The 13,526-nt window shown below is 48.0% G+C and overlaps 1 protein-coding gene across 13 annotated transcripts in view; it reads right to left on the reverse strand.

The window, feature by feature from the left end:
- CACNA1D (calcium voltage-gated channel subunit alpha1 D) overlaps positions 1-13,526 on the reverse strand; it is a 525,137-nt gene that overhangs the window by 97,638 nt on the left and 413,973 nt on the right. For 7 of the 13 annotated variants that reach the window (XM_060402383.1, XM_060402382.1, XM_060402381.1 and 4 more), the window contains 8 exons: positions 12,423-12,583; positions 11,262-11,487; positions 10,924-11,131; positions 7,572-7,692; positions 4,146-4,260; positions 3,611-3,680; positions 2,698-2,782; positions 1,689-1,836 (listed from right to left, as the gene is read on the reverse strand). In XM_060402383.1, coding sequence (XP_060258366.1) covers positions 1,689-1,836; positions 2,698-2,782; positions 3,611-3,680; positions 4,146-4,260; positions 7,572-7,692; positions 10,924-11,131; positions 11,262-11,487; positions 12,423-12,583 — 1,134 coding nt within the window. The remainder of the gene's footprint in view (positions 1-1,688; positions 1,837-2,697; positions 2,783-3,610; positions 3,681-4,145; positions 4,261-7,571; positions 7,693-10,923; positions 11,132-11,261; positions 11,488-12,422; positions 12,584-13,526) is intronic. The other 6 variants (XM_060402380.1, XM_060402379.1, XM_012099903.5 and 3 more) reach the window with 1 other exon arrangement.

Below are 13,526 nucleotides of genomic sequence, written 5' to 3' on the forward strand. Positions count from 1 at the left end.
CTGTGTGGACATCCTGTCAGAAGTGCTATTCTGGGGGCAGCTGACCCACAACAAGTGCTTCTGAGAAAGTCAAGTGGAAGTCACATCACCATATAAGAATCTCACAAGGGTCTTCCTGCACCCAGTGTGGTAGAGCCATCTCAGGCTCCTCCAGTCCCATCAAACAAGGAGGGCAGCACGTGCCCAGCACCCCAGCCCTGACTCTCACAACAGCACCACAGGCCGTCAGAGCGTCTCCCGATGCCCCTGACAACATCCCAGGGACTTAGTGTAGTCAGTGCCTGACTTCCGTTAACTTCAGTATTTGACTTCAGAACTTCACTGTTGGGTTTTTTTGTCTATAGAATACATGCAGGTTTTCCTTGAAAAGTTTTTTCCACTTTAAAAACCAGAAGTCAACTTTATATGAAGGTGATGTCTTGTTTCATTTTTTCCCCCTGGGGCTGCTGAATGCCTTACTGTGGTCCCTGGAGGGCCGGCAAGCTGTCAGCAGCTGGGGAAAGCCTGACAGTGCGGTGAGGGCAAGAAGTGCTTAAAGCTTTGGGGGCAAATGGAATTCATTCCTCCCATATAAGCAGACACAGTGAGGGATCAGTGAGGAGGCTGAATAACTTTTTAAAAGAGATATGCAAACTCTCAACAACGATGAGCTATAAAAACTACCATCCAGGGACTTCCCTGGAGGTCCAGTGATTAAGACTACGCCTCCCAGTGCAGGGGGTGCAGGTTTGATTCCTGGTCAGGGAGGTAAGAACCCACATGCCTCAAGGCCAAAAAGTCAAAACTTAAGACAGAAGCAATATTGCAACAAATTTAAAAAAGATTTTTTTTAATGGCCCATAAAAAACAAAAATAGATTACTATCTAATCTTCAACTCCGTAAGAACTGTACCCGCCTTGCTTCTCCCTGTGTCTCGACAATTTCTCCTCTGACAGCCCAGAACTGCTTCTGCAATTCCAGCAACCTTTCCAGGAGCCATCTATTCCTCCTGGCATTTCACTCTGTCCCAGATGATTTAAAACCTAGAAACCAGCTAGTAAATACACATCTCCCTCTTACAGTACTTGTGAGTAATTACCAGGTTCCTGGCAAGCACTGGATCATTTTAACAGGAGAAATGCTATTTTAAGCAGGCTATCATGGAGCTGAACTGAATAGCTACCACTTATATCACTGAGCAATACTGGTATATTACTATCAAGCTCAATAGGGAAAAGTAATCAGCTACACTGGGCCTCTGAGTAAAGATGTTCAGGAAGTTGGTCAAAACCCTCATCTCCCACAGCATCTTAGCAAAAGACTTCCTTACGAAGAAAGGGTCCTTTGGGTGGAAAACGCTTCACAGGTGACAATCCACAGAATACCAGAGCTGCAGGACTGCACCACTGCTGTCCCAGCACGAGGGTGTGTGGGAGAGGGGTCTGGAACAGCACTTCTCCCAAGACCTGGTCACCGCCCCCCCTCCATACCCCTATCCAGGCACAGAAAGGCCAGGAAGAGATGAAAAGAGGGCAAAGGCAAGGCTTGAACAGGACAGGTCAGGGGGAACGGGGTGCCTCAACGCTCAAGCACAGAAAGGGGCTGTGAACCATCTTCCCTTGCACTGCCCGCCCCCAGCCACTCTCAAGCACTGTGCAGGATCCTGGGGGAGATGGGGCAGTCAGGTGACTAGAAAGGGGATATTTACGGGTTGGTCTTGCTGAGAATGAAGAAAGCGCTCCCTTCCGGGATGGGGGCGATCTTCTCTTTCATGTTCAACTCAGAGATTCTGCGAGGACGGGGGCCAGCAGGAACCTCGGGTTCATCCTCTTCCTCCTCCTCTTCCTCTTCACCTACTTTAAAGGAGATACTTTTTTTTTATAGGCATGAAATAAGGATTGCATTTGGGTTTGAATGCTCATTTTCAATTTTGCATGAAAATGTGGCTTAAACTTTAACAATGTGTATCCGCTGACACAGGGCTTCCCAGGTGGCTCAGACAGTAAAGAATCTGTCTGCAACGCAGGAGACCCATGTTCAATCCCCGGATTGGGAAGAATCCCCTGGAGGACGGAATGACAACACACTCCACTATTCCTTCCTGGAAAATTCCATGGACACAGGATCCTGGTGGGCTACATTAATCAAAACCTTCCAAACATGAACTGACAGTGCGTGGGTTGGGGCTGAGAAGCGTTCTCATCTGGTGAGTGTGTGCCTTTGTGGGAATGAGGCCCCCAGCAGTTTAAGATCTGAGCACTAGGTGAAGGTGCCAGCCCCCAGCACCTGGCTGCTTCCCCAGCAACCTCCACACTCCGCTTCAGCCTGATAAACTGTGCAGGGCTTCAAGTCACACACTGGCAGTCTCCCAGGCTCCCTGACTCCACAGGACCTCCCTCCAGCAGCCCGTCAAGTCGCCAGTAAAGGTGGAAGTGTCCTGTGAGTGCTGGCCACTGGCTGCATCCTAGAGAGATGCCCAGTGCAGGCTGCATGTGCCCTGCTCCACATCCATGTTCTCTCCCCACCACCTGGTGTCTGGGTTCCCTAAGCCGCCCGAGAAAAACCAGAGTTAACCAGCCCACAAGGGGACCGAACCCCTGGCCTTGGCAGTCCTGCATGTGCCCAGCTGGGCTGGCCACAGACCCAAGCACTGATCAGTGTGAGGGCAAAGCCATCACTCATGAGCTGAGAGCCCATCTCTGGTGTCCGCTGCATACCTGGCACATCGCAGGGTGGGTAGGGGTCCTTGTCCTCGTCCTCTTCTCTGTAGTCGTCGATGGTAACCTGGGAGGACAGAGAGGTCTTGGGAGGAAGGGAGACTCTGACTTAACTGGACTCGAGAAGGGCAGTTAAAGACCTAACCCTGCCATTCAGCACGGGGTAGGGGTGTGATCTCCAAAGTGGGTGCTGTGTGAGTGTGTCAGGAGAGCAGGTACCCCCAGATGATGCCCCTGCTTCAGAGAGAAAGTCTGAGGGCAGACGAGTTGCAAACTGGCGTCACCCCTCCCCAGCCATGGCCAGCCAGCACCACCCAGCACTGACGCACACGCTACGTGAGAACCACCTCACAATTCCTGCCTCCTGGCCAGACTGAGAGCCCTACGTGAGCGCGGATCTCACTGCTCTTGGTCATTCCTGATCCCTGGTATCTGACACACCGTCGCCACTGAGAAAGGACTTACTGACTCAGTGAATAAATCAACAAATTCAGGAAAAATCCACAGCTGACACGTGCCTGAGTGTTCACAGTAGGGCCCTGAGTGCCCAAACCCTCTGATCCTGAGACAACCCCGCCCCCAGGGACAGACATCTATTAGCAATCTTTGATTTTAATCCCCACCGAGAAGATAGGGACACTGGTCACGTGTGACCACATCATTCCAATCAAGAAAAAATGAGGTGTCAGACCAGTTAAATATGTATCACAGCAGCTCTCTGTTTGAAATACTGCTAACAACCAGTTAAGTGCCCCACTTCACGCAGACCCTCCTGGAAAGCCAGCCTCTGTGATGGCGTGCCACGCTTTCACTCTAAAATAGCACACACAACACTGTCACGGTATAAAGGTGATACATTTATGGTGAGATCAACAGAATTATTTGAAAACAAAGCGGAAAATGTAACATATACCTTGTTGTCACTGTTGGCTATCTGGTTCACTTCTGGTTTGTTGTTCTTTTTATTTTCCAGACTTTCTTTTCTACAGAGAAGAGAACAGAAGGAACCAAGTAACCATCCTGTTTTGTATAAAAGAAGCTCATCAGGATTTTGAATCAACAGTGGCCTATTTAATTGGGAACAACCTTAACAGCAAGAATATAGCACAACCCACACTCAGTTCATCTCAGTGCACTGGATTCATAACACAGATCATCTTATTAAAATTCTCATTCAAGGGCTAATCAGCATTGGACGCATCATTTATTTTATAATGCCAGAATTAACTGCAGAGGTTCATTAAGCATGGGGACGTGACTCCTGCTTTCAGCTTCAAGGGAATGAGAGCCAAGGGCCTGCCCAAGAGTCCATCTTTTTTTATCAGCTTCTTAGCCAGCTGCCATCCCCACAAAGCAGCAGCATGGGAGCCCCAATAGGTCACACCTAAGACTGGCTCCCTGGGTCAAACCCTTCATTCAGCAAATCTCCCCAGGGGAAAGGCGGTTACCTGGCAATCTTTTTCCTTTCCTTTTCTTCAGCTTCCTCCTTCTGAGCAGTATTCAAACTTTCAGCATCAGCCAAATTGTCTACAGCAATGGCCAAGAAGACATTCAGTAGAATATCTAATTTGAGAATGTTAAGGATGAAGCATGGTTCTAAACGCAGCTATACAGGGTCAACAATGGCAGTATCACACCCCTGTGCTCGAGAGGCTGGTAACAGGTTGACTGTCCCCTAGTGCTATATTCACTTGGTAAAGCCAGGAGACTGGAGCCCCATTTTTCAGAAAGAACCAGAACCTGTAGAAGATAAGCTAGCCAGAAGTAAAATTAAGATTCACTAAAACCCATGAAAACCTACAAGTGCCAATATTTCCCTTCGTGTGTGTGTTACGTGTGGTGTCTATACATCTCGGTATCTATGGGTATGAAACACACTGCATAAGACCACCTGTAACATAAATGTAATGTTTTTATGCTCTTTGCATTTCACTTTATGCACTGTGTTTTCTTTCTTTTAAAACATGCACACCCACAACCTATCTATCTGGGGTGTGCTCTCTAAAATAAGTCCCCAAGAAAGGCTACACCTTATTCAAATGATGACCGCACAAGGCAGTCTGGGCCTTTCTCATTTGAAATGACCTTCCAAGTCTGCAAATACCTCATTCATTCACTCCACACTGACTGACCAGAGCACATCTAACTTATTGCCAGACGTGCTGGCCTGTCCTTGTGCACTGTCACACAGTGACTGTATCTTTGACTCTTGTGGTTGATTTTTATTTTTTTCAAATAGTAGAAAGTTAGGGAATTGGACAAATTACTAGCTTTTCGGCTTTTACTATAATGTTGTTTCTGTAGTTTCCTTGAACGACTGAAAACAAAACAAAACAAAACAAAAACATACTCTGAAGATGCCTGTTTCTTACTTGCCAGCAGTTAAGTACATTTTGGAGAAGCATAGGGATCAGAGGGCAACAAACAGGTCAACGTGACTCCCTTCTCTCACTGATGTTTCCCTCTGGCTGATGCAAGGCCATCTGCACGCAAGACAACCGGAGCCCAGGGCCCGAGACGGCAGAGGCACGCCACGGTCCCACACGCCCAGCACAATCTGAACTCTCATGTGGGTTGCTGAACATGTCAACAAATATAACTTAACAAGGCACTGATAATGAGCGAGCTTCAGGAGATGTCATGCTTGACTAACCTATTCAGGTCTTTAAAAAGAGGGTAGAAATGTGAGTAGATTCTATTAAGACTGTCAAAACACCTCTGATACACTAGGATTACTTTTTAAACAGAGCTGCAATGAGCCTGGGGAAGCAGTTTGTTTTGGGCTGGCCGATGATTTGGCAACACAAGCTCTCCTCTGATGAACGTGGGATAATCATGGCTCAGAAAATGATCAGTGCTGGGAATAACTGCACTGAGAATTCCTACTAATGACTGCAATGGAGAAATACTGTGTCTCTAGTCTTACGATGACACCAGATTCTTTCAGTAGTAGAAAGTAAACCCAGAGTAACAAACCACAGGAAAGTCTTACAAGATTATAACAGATGGTTTCCAAGAATGAATACCCAATAGATTTATTTAGGTGTGTTACCCACCAGACCCTCCTAAACACTGGCGTGCCATGGAATTCATCTGACAAGACCTGCCAAGCAACTCTGACATGCTGGTTAGAGTTATGGGTGCTGGGGACATGAGAGGAAACAGGGCAGATTGGAGACCTGGCTTCCAAGTAGCATCTGTTCTAGCTGGGGGAGACAGACCATACACCGTTTAAGGACTGCAGAGAGTGATACGCACACTATAAAGAAACTACAACATCTAACTGGAGGGAAGGTGGCTAGAGAATACTTCTCTGCAGACTGGAACCAGTATATGGCTGTGGCCTAGAGAATTAATCACGAGAACAGAAAAAGAAAATACTGATCATTCATTTAACAAACACTGACCAAGAGCCAACTGTGCATGATCTTGTGGTGTAAACCACAAAGACGTGAATAAAAAAGAGACTGCAGACTCGGGAAGCTTATCGCCTATTACTAGTTGGCAAGATGGAGAACTGCACCCCAAACTCCAGCAGGAGCTGCAAGTGATGAGAGGAGCATGGAGAGAAACTGGTGGGAGAGCTCCCCTGGGGGCGGGGGTGGGCAGTGCGGCTCCCTGCAGCAGGATTTGTGTGTGCTGGGAGAGGGGCTTCCACAGAATACTCCACAGTACAAAGCATTGTTCTCACAGGCTTGCACTTGGGTTTCCACCCTGCAGAAGGTTCACTAACCAGCCAGAGAAAATGAAGAGGAAAACAGCGCAACAGACTTCTTAGAAGAAGATTCTAAATTAGGATTCTTTAAAATACAAAAGTGACGACCAAGGGGCAGTATTCATACTTCGGTCCAAACTGTTCTCTCACTAAGCATTAATCAAGGAGCTCCACATGCCAGGTCTTGTGCCAGGGCAGCGAGGGCACAGAGAGAAAGCAGACACAACCCAAGGCTACAGGGTCAAGAAGGGGCCACGCGACGTAAAGGGAGGTCTGAATTCTCAGAAACCTAGGGTTCAAGTGACTCTGGCTGGAAAGAGGAAGAAAACAAGTCAGAGAAAGCAGGGCAGAGTAGCTGGCCAAGGGACACGTGATCACCAAAGACGGACAGATCAGCAGAGCAAAACGAGGGTCAGGGCAGCTCAGACCAATCCCCTGAAGATATGTCCCCATCCATTCTGAAGGGTCTTAGGAAGTCAGAGATGTGCCCCTAATCTTTTAACAGGCTTGGAGTGGGCCACCCCAAAACGAGCCAAGATGGCATGTTGATGACTTTAAAGTTATTTGAGTAACAGCTGGTACAAGAAGAACACTCTGAGCCACATCTGTTCCCCAGAAAGCAGGAAACCAGCTCCCTGAGAGGCATCCTCCCCAAGCTGGGGGCAGTGCTGGCCATTGGGGATCTGAGGCTGAGAAGTCTTACAGACAAAGCTGTGACTTCTCCGTTACCTTCCTACCCCAAGCAAACACTCCTCTGTTTTGTCAAACCTTCAGAAATAACTGATATATGCTCTGGAAATATATATGAAATGTATATGAACAGCCTGCTTTGGTTACTTCTTAGGTCCTACACCTATGGGGTCTTCGTATGTATGAAATTAAATGTGTTTTCCTATTAATACGTCACGCTCAGTGGGTGACCCTGGTGCAGCCCATGTGCCACCTCAGGCTGCCCCCGTGGCTGCTCTCATTCCTCAAGGCCCGGTGGAGACTCTGCCGCTCCTCTGCTCTCCCAGCAACAGTGGAGGACACACGGGAGTGAGGTGAGGATGCTCACTCTCCCATCACGCTGGTCACCACTGCCCCCACCCTGGGGAACCTTGGAGAGGAGGACAGCATATGGTGACAACAAGGTGGCCCCGGTCGTCCAGAAGGATACAGTTACCGCAGATGAAGAGGATGATGAAGTAGATGCAGACGATCATTCCAGAAGATGACGGGCCCCCATACGCCATGATGCCGTCGTACATTACAGCATTCCAGTCTTCGCCTGTCAGGATCTAAGAAGCCAAAGCTGGGATCAGCGGGCAGGTGGACTCCCAGTTCCCGCGATTCTCCCCAGCTCCTGGGGCTGGTGTCAGCTGCCTTGCAACAATCCAGTTTGCACAGAACAAATGCATCCGTCAACCCATACTCTTCAAAACATTACACTCAATCACACAAATACATGAGTTAATTATTCTGGTGAAAATAAGATAACATTTCACATAAGACATGTGTACTCTTTGACTGCACCCCAGCCCATTCAGCCCCTGCTGGTGTGTCTCTCCAGGACCTCTGTCTGTCTATGCATTTAAACACATATATACACAGCCAGAGGCAGTTGGTATCTTATTTATTTATTAGAAATAGAGGGTATCATACTATTTGAATTTCCTGAAATTTGCTTTTTATTCTCCCACTCGATGTATTCTGGAGACCCTCTGTGTCACAGGGTCACTTCATTCTTTTTAACAGCTGCCTAGCATTCCTCATGCTTTATCAACTGTGGAAAAGGAAAATCGTATCTATGATGTGATTCACTACCAAACAGAAATTTGCCAAATGACTGGAAAAGGTAAAGCAATTTATAGAGAAGGAACTATAAATGGCTCCTGGTCACATGAAAAGATATTCAACCTCACTCCTGACAAGAGTAGTATCAATTAAAACTACAACTAGTTGAGACTACTAGTTGAGAGAACACTTTCAACTACCAGACAGGCGGTGATCAAAATGTTTGTGTACTCACTATGCTGAAAGAGAGTGAGGTGACAGACAGAATCCACCCCCATCACTGGAGGATCAACTACCACAGCCTTAAAGAGAAGACTTATGCAAGAGTGTCAAAGTTGAAAATGGACACACCCCCTTTAAGCCAGCAATTCCATTTGAGGGGGTTTATACTACAGATCTAATATCACACACGAGCCTCACGATGTGCATTCAACGCTACCCACTCAGCCAAGACACAGCAGAATACTCATTGAGCCGCAGTTCTATGAATTATGGCACACCCACACCACAAAATGGACAGACACAGGGGGCTCAACCAGTGTTCTGTGACAACGTGGCGGGGTAGGGTGAGGAGGGAGGTTCAGGAGGGAGCGGACATATGTCTACCTGTGGCTGAGTCATGCTCATGTATGGCAGAAACCATATAGTAATATTGTAAAGCACTTATCCTTCAATAAAAAATAAATGGAGGCAGCATTGAAAAGGAAGAGGCACCTTTTTATGGACCAATAAGAAAGGTTCTTAAGGACACTTTAGGTGCTAAAGAAAGATTTTAAAAAGCATGTAGAATGAGCTACCATCTGTGTGAATTCATCTGATCGTAGGTAGACAGGTGAATTTATTTACGTCTAAGCAAACAAACTGGGAGAATACAGAAAAATCTGCTTAATGGTAGTTGCCACCCACAAGGGGAAATTGGTGGCTGGGTTGGAGACAGACTTGCTACTCTACATGCTTTTCTAACATTTAAATTCTGTGCCCTACACATGTACTACAAAAACCACCAGCATCACGCAGGTTTATCTGGAAGCATCAAAAAAACAAAACAAAACAAAATGAATGGCTCATCAGTGGCCAAAAATTAAGTTTAATTCAAAAAGCTGAGTTAGGGGACTTCCCTGGTAGTCCTGTGGTTAATAATCCTCCTGCCAATGCAGGGGACACAGGTTCCATCCCTGGTCTGGGAAGATTCCGCATGCAATGCAGCAACTAAGCCCATGCACCACAACTGCTGAGCCCATGTGCTGCAACTACAGAGGCCCAAAAGCCTAGAGCCTGGGTTCTGCAAAGAGAGAGGACCCTGCAGTGAGAAGCCCAAGCACTGCAATGAACATCAGCCCCTGCTCGCCCCAACTAGAGAGAATCCAAGCACAGCAACGAAGACACAGCACAGCCAAGGATAAACAATACTGAACTATATTACACTGTGTTGCTATAGGCCAGGCCTGTAACAGTGACAGCAATTCCATTCACTTCAAAATGTCCAAGTAGGAAAGAACCTTAGAGATCATTCCTTCTAGGCTCTCATCTTTCAGAAAACAGTGACTTTGGCAAAACCAATACAGTATTATAAAGTAAAATAAAGTAAAAATAAAAGAAAAAAATAAAAAAATAAAAAAAAATAAAAAACAAAGAAAAAAATAAAAAACAAAGGAAAAAAAAACCAAAGTCACAGTGCTGAGCAATAGAAGAGCCACCATGGGAGGTCAGGCCTCCGCCAGGCTGCCCCACCCTGCCTGCAAGACTCGATGGCATTACATGTGAAAAGCAACAAGGCAGATGGGTTTTTAAAATTTACCTGCCAGGCTCTGTTCAAGGAAGGCCACAACACACAAGGAGCGGGCTTGGAACACCTCAGGTGAGAGCCAGGTGGGGTGGAAAGGCTGGGCCGCTGAGGGCAGGGCCATCTGTGAAGCCCTAACCCAGTGGCTCCCTTCTCGGCCTGATGCCAGCCAGGGCCCCACCAGCAGACATCCTCACATGCGTGTCCCCATTCCATCACACGACAGGGGATGACAAAGGGACGGCAGTTGTCACAACTGTTTAGTCACCCTGATTTCTGACCATACGCCACAGTGTCAGGGCTTTAGAAGTCACACCTATGCCTAAATCCATTATAACCAGGATTATAAAACTTGCCTGCCATCAAGAATGAGCAAAGTACAAGAAGAGGATTTCAGACCGTATGAAACCCCAGAAACCTCATACAGTCAAACACAAACGTGGGGTTTATTATTTCATAAGACATCCAGTGGAGAAGGCACTGGCACCCCACTCCAGCACTCTTGCCTGGAAAATCCCATGGACGGAGGAGCCTGGTCGGCTGCAGTCTATGGAGTAGCTGAGAGTTGGACACGACTGAGCGACTTCACTTTCACTTTTCACTTTCATGCACTGGAAAGGAAATGGCAACCCACTCCAGTGTTCTTGCCTGGAGAATCTCAGGGACGGGGGAGCCTGGTGGGCTGTAGTCTATGGGGTCGCACAGAGTCAGACACGACTGAAGCAACTTAGGAAGACATCCAGTGGTCTCACAAAAACATGAGATCACAGCACATCCCTCTGGACTTTGATGCAAGATAAATGACATATATGGCACAAAATTAATCAGAGTGTTATTAGAACAGAGGTCGCTGATACGGTGATGATGGAATCATTTTGCCTTGTTGAGTCGTGGTCAGAGGAGAAGGTGTCTCCTAAGGCGCCACCCAGGGATAGGAGGGCGGGGCACTCACCTGGAACACTGTGAGAAGGGCTTGCGGGAAATTATCAAAGGTGCTCCGCTTGGTCTGCGTTTCATCAAAATTAAACTTGCCGCCAAACAGCTGCATCCCCAGCAAGGAGAAGATGATGATGAAGAGAAAAAGCAGAAGCAGCAGCGAAGCGATGGACTTCATGGAGTTTAACAAGGATGCCACCAAGTTGCTCAGGGAGGTCCAGTGCCTGCAAGTCAAGATGAGGGAGTAAGCCTAGAGCACCGCCTGGGGTGGAGCAGATGGTCCCCCCAAATGGGGTTGGGGCTGACCACCACCCATGGTCGGGAAACCCCTGCAGTGAGCACGTGCATCCTCACCTGGTCACTTTGAAAATTCTCAAGAGCCGCACACAGCGGAACACAGAGATGCCCAGGGGAGACATGATTTCCAGTTCCACCAGGATTGTCTCGGTAATTCCGCCGCACACCACGAAGCAATCAAACCGATTGAAAAGAGAGACAAAGTACGCCTGGAGACCCAAGCTGTACATTTTGACCAGCATCTCACAGGTGAACAGAGCCAAGAGGACTTTGTTAGCAATATCTGGAAACACAAGGAGCACGTGTCCATGGGATCTCAGCGTGGGAGCATCTCTGACCCCTGGCACCCCACCTCCCCTCCCACCAGCTGCTGCCAGAAGGGCCCCAAGCTCTCAGCCATCGTTTTGCTCTTGCCCTCTCTACAGAAATGTGGCAGGAACACCCGTGGTTCACGTGTCTTCCAGGCTCCAGTCCTGCTTCTGCTACCACCCAGACGTGTACCCCCTAGAGAAGTTCCTTCGTTTCTCTGGGGTTCACTTTCACTGACTGTACAATGGAGAAGGGCAGCTTACCACATAATCTCGGTGGCTTTCAAGGCCTAAAAGCCTACAAGTCTGCACTTAGACCATCGTATTATTTTTATTTGTTTCAGTCACACAAGAAATCTGTCTGGTCTTGCTTACTGCCCCCAGATCTAAGAAGCAGTTGCCTGTCGAGGTCACTTCAAAAAATGCCACCCAGCAGGCTGGAGAGTTGAGTACAAACAGATATGACTTGACATCAGGTAGGTCTTCACAGTGGCTCAAAACTGTCCAACTCAGAATGGGGTGAGCTCCCATACCACCCTGCTGGGGCATTCGAGGTGGGCAAACAGCCAGCACTTGCCAAGGAAACTACAGTGGAAAATAAAGCTTCCAGTGGGCACAGGGAGGAGGGATACGAGGTTCCTCCCAGCTGCCAGATTCCCTGATCCCACACAGGGTTCAGACAATGAACTGCTCTGGAGTCCTTAGATCCAAGGTGCATCACACATCACACAACCCAGACCGCACACTCTCGCCAGGTGCGCCTGTGCTTGGCTCTGCCACCTCCCAGGTTCCACTGCTCAATGGAAATGGTCCTGGACAACCACACGTCCATCTGAAAAGACTAGACTGCAGCTGGGCAGCCTTGGGGATGCCCTGTTTGGAGCAAAAAGGGAATGGCTTTTGCTTATACCTTGAATCTGTGTCAACCAGTCAGGCTGGTTGTAATGCTCGGAGGAAATGGTTAAGGTGTTGAGAAACACCAGGACAATGACCAGCCAGTAAAACGTGACGGACTTCACGGCAGCCCTACACCTTCTGCGACTGAAGCGGTTCCAGCGGCGCCAGCGGCGGCTGTAAGAGAAGCAAACGTTACCCCTGGATGACAGACAGACCCAGCACCTGATCAATATCGCTAAGGAATGACTGCACTCTGGAGGTCCCCACCAGGGTCGGGGTGCAGGGAGGACAGAGGAGAACAAATGACACAGAAATGACCAGACCTCCTAAGACAAATAACGGTGGTTTTAAAATATGACTTTTTAAAAGCACAGTATTGACTTCATCGTGCTATCAGTTTCCTTCCTATGGCTTCAGATAACCCCGTAATTTGTCATACGTAGTCCTCAAGCTGGTCAGGAATCTAGATGTTCAGAGTCACCAGCTTGTACACATCCACAGTTCACATGCCCACCATGAGGCTCTCGGGTCTGACTGAGCTGTCAGTGCAGAAATGCCAGCTTATCATCCACATATCTTGCAGCACCTCGATCATCATGTGGAATTTATCAGGCAGCCAAGGGCTCCAAAACCTGAGTTTTCCTTTTAGGGAACCCTTCAGTCCTTTCGTAAATCTGGGAGGTAGCTCTGGAGCCAGAGAGAGTCATCAATGCTGAGTAGGACATGAGTCTTACTCCTGAGTCATCAGGTGCCCTTTCTAACTAGCAATGCTCAAAATATACCTTTAGGAGGAGAGCTAATATTGAATCATGTTTCCATACAAATAGAATGAACTGAGCCAAACAGACAAGCAGCATGTTCTCTACCAACTCCCAGTTGCAGTATGTAATTAGAATATTCTCTACCTCAGCCTGTCTCCCTACGGGAAATATTCCCTGCCACAGGACGGTTTGGTGAAGGGGGTCTCAGAGAAGGGCTGGCCAAGTGGCAGTGTCAGCCCAGTCCGGGCTGTGCTCACAGACTGGAGTGGTGGGCGCTTCCTCTAGCACTTGAGTCAGGAGAATCTCCAGGCCGTGTCAAGGCTGCAGCCCTGGCTGACTCAGCTGCACTGCTCTGC

The sequence above is a fragment of the Ovis aries genome, chromosome 19 (assembly GCF_016772045.2).
Source record: "Ovis aries strain OAR_USU_Benz2616 breed Rambouillet chromosome 19, ARS-UI_Ramb_v3.0, whole genome shotgun sequence".
Classification (NCBI taxonomy): Eukaryota; Metazoa; Chordata; class Mammalia; order Artiodactyla; family Bovidae; genus Ovis; species Ovis aries.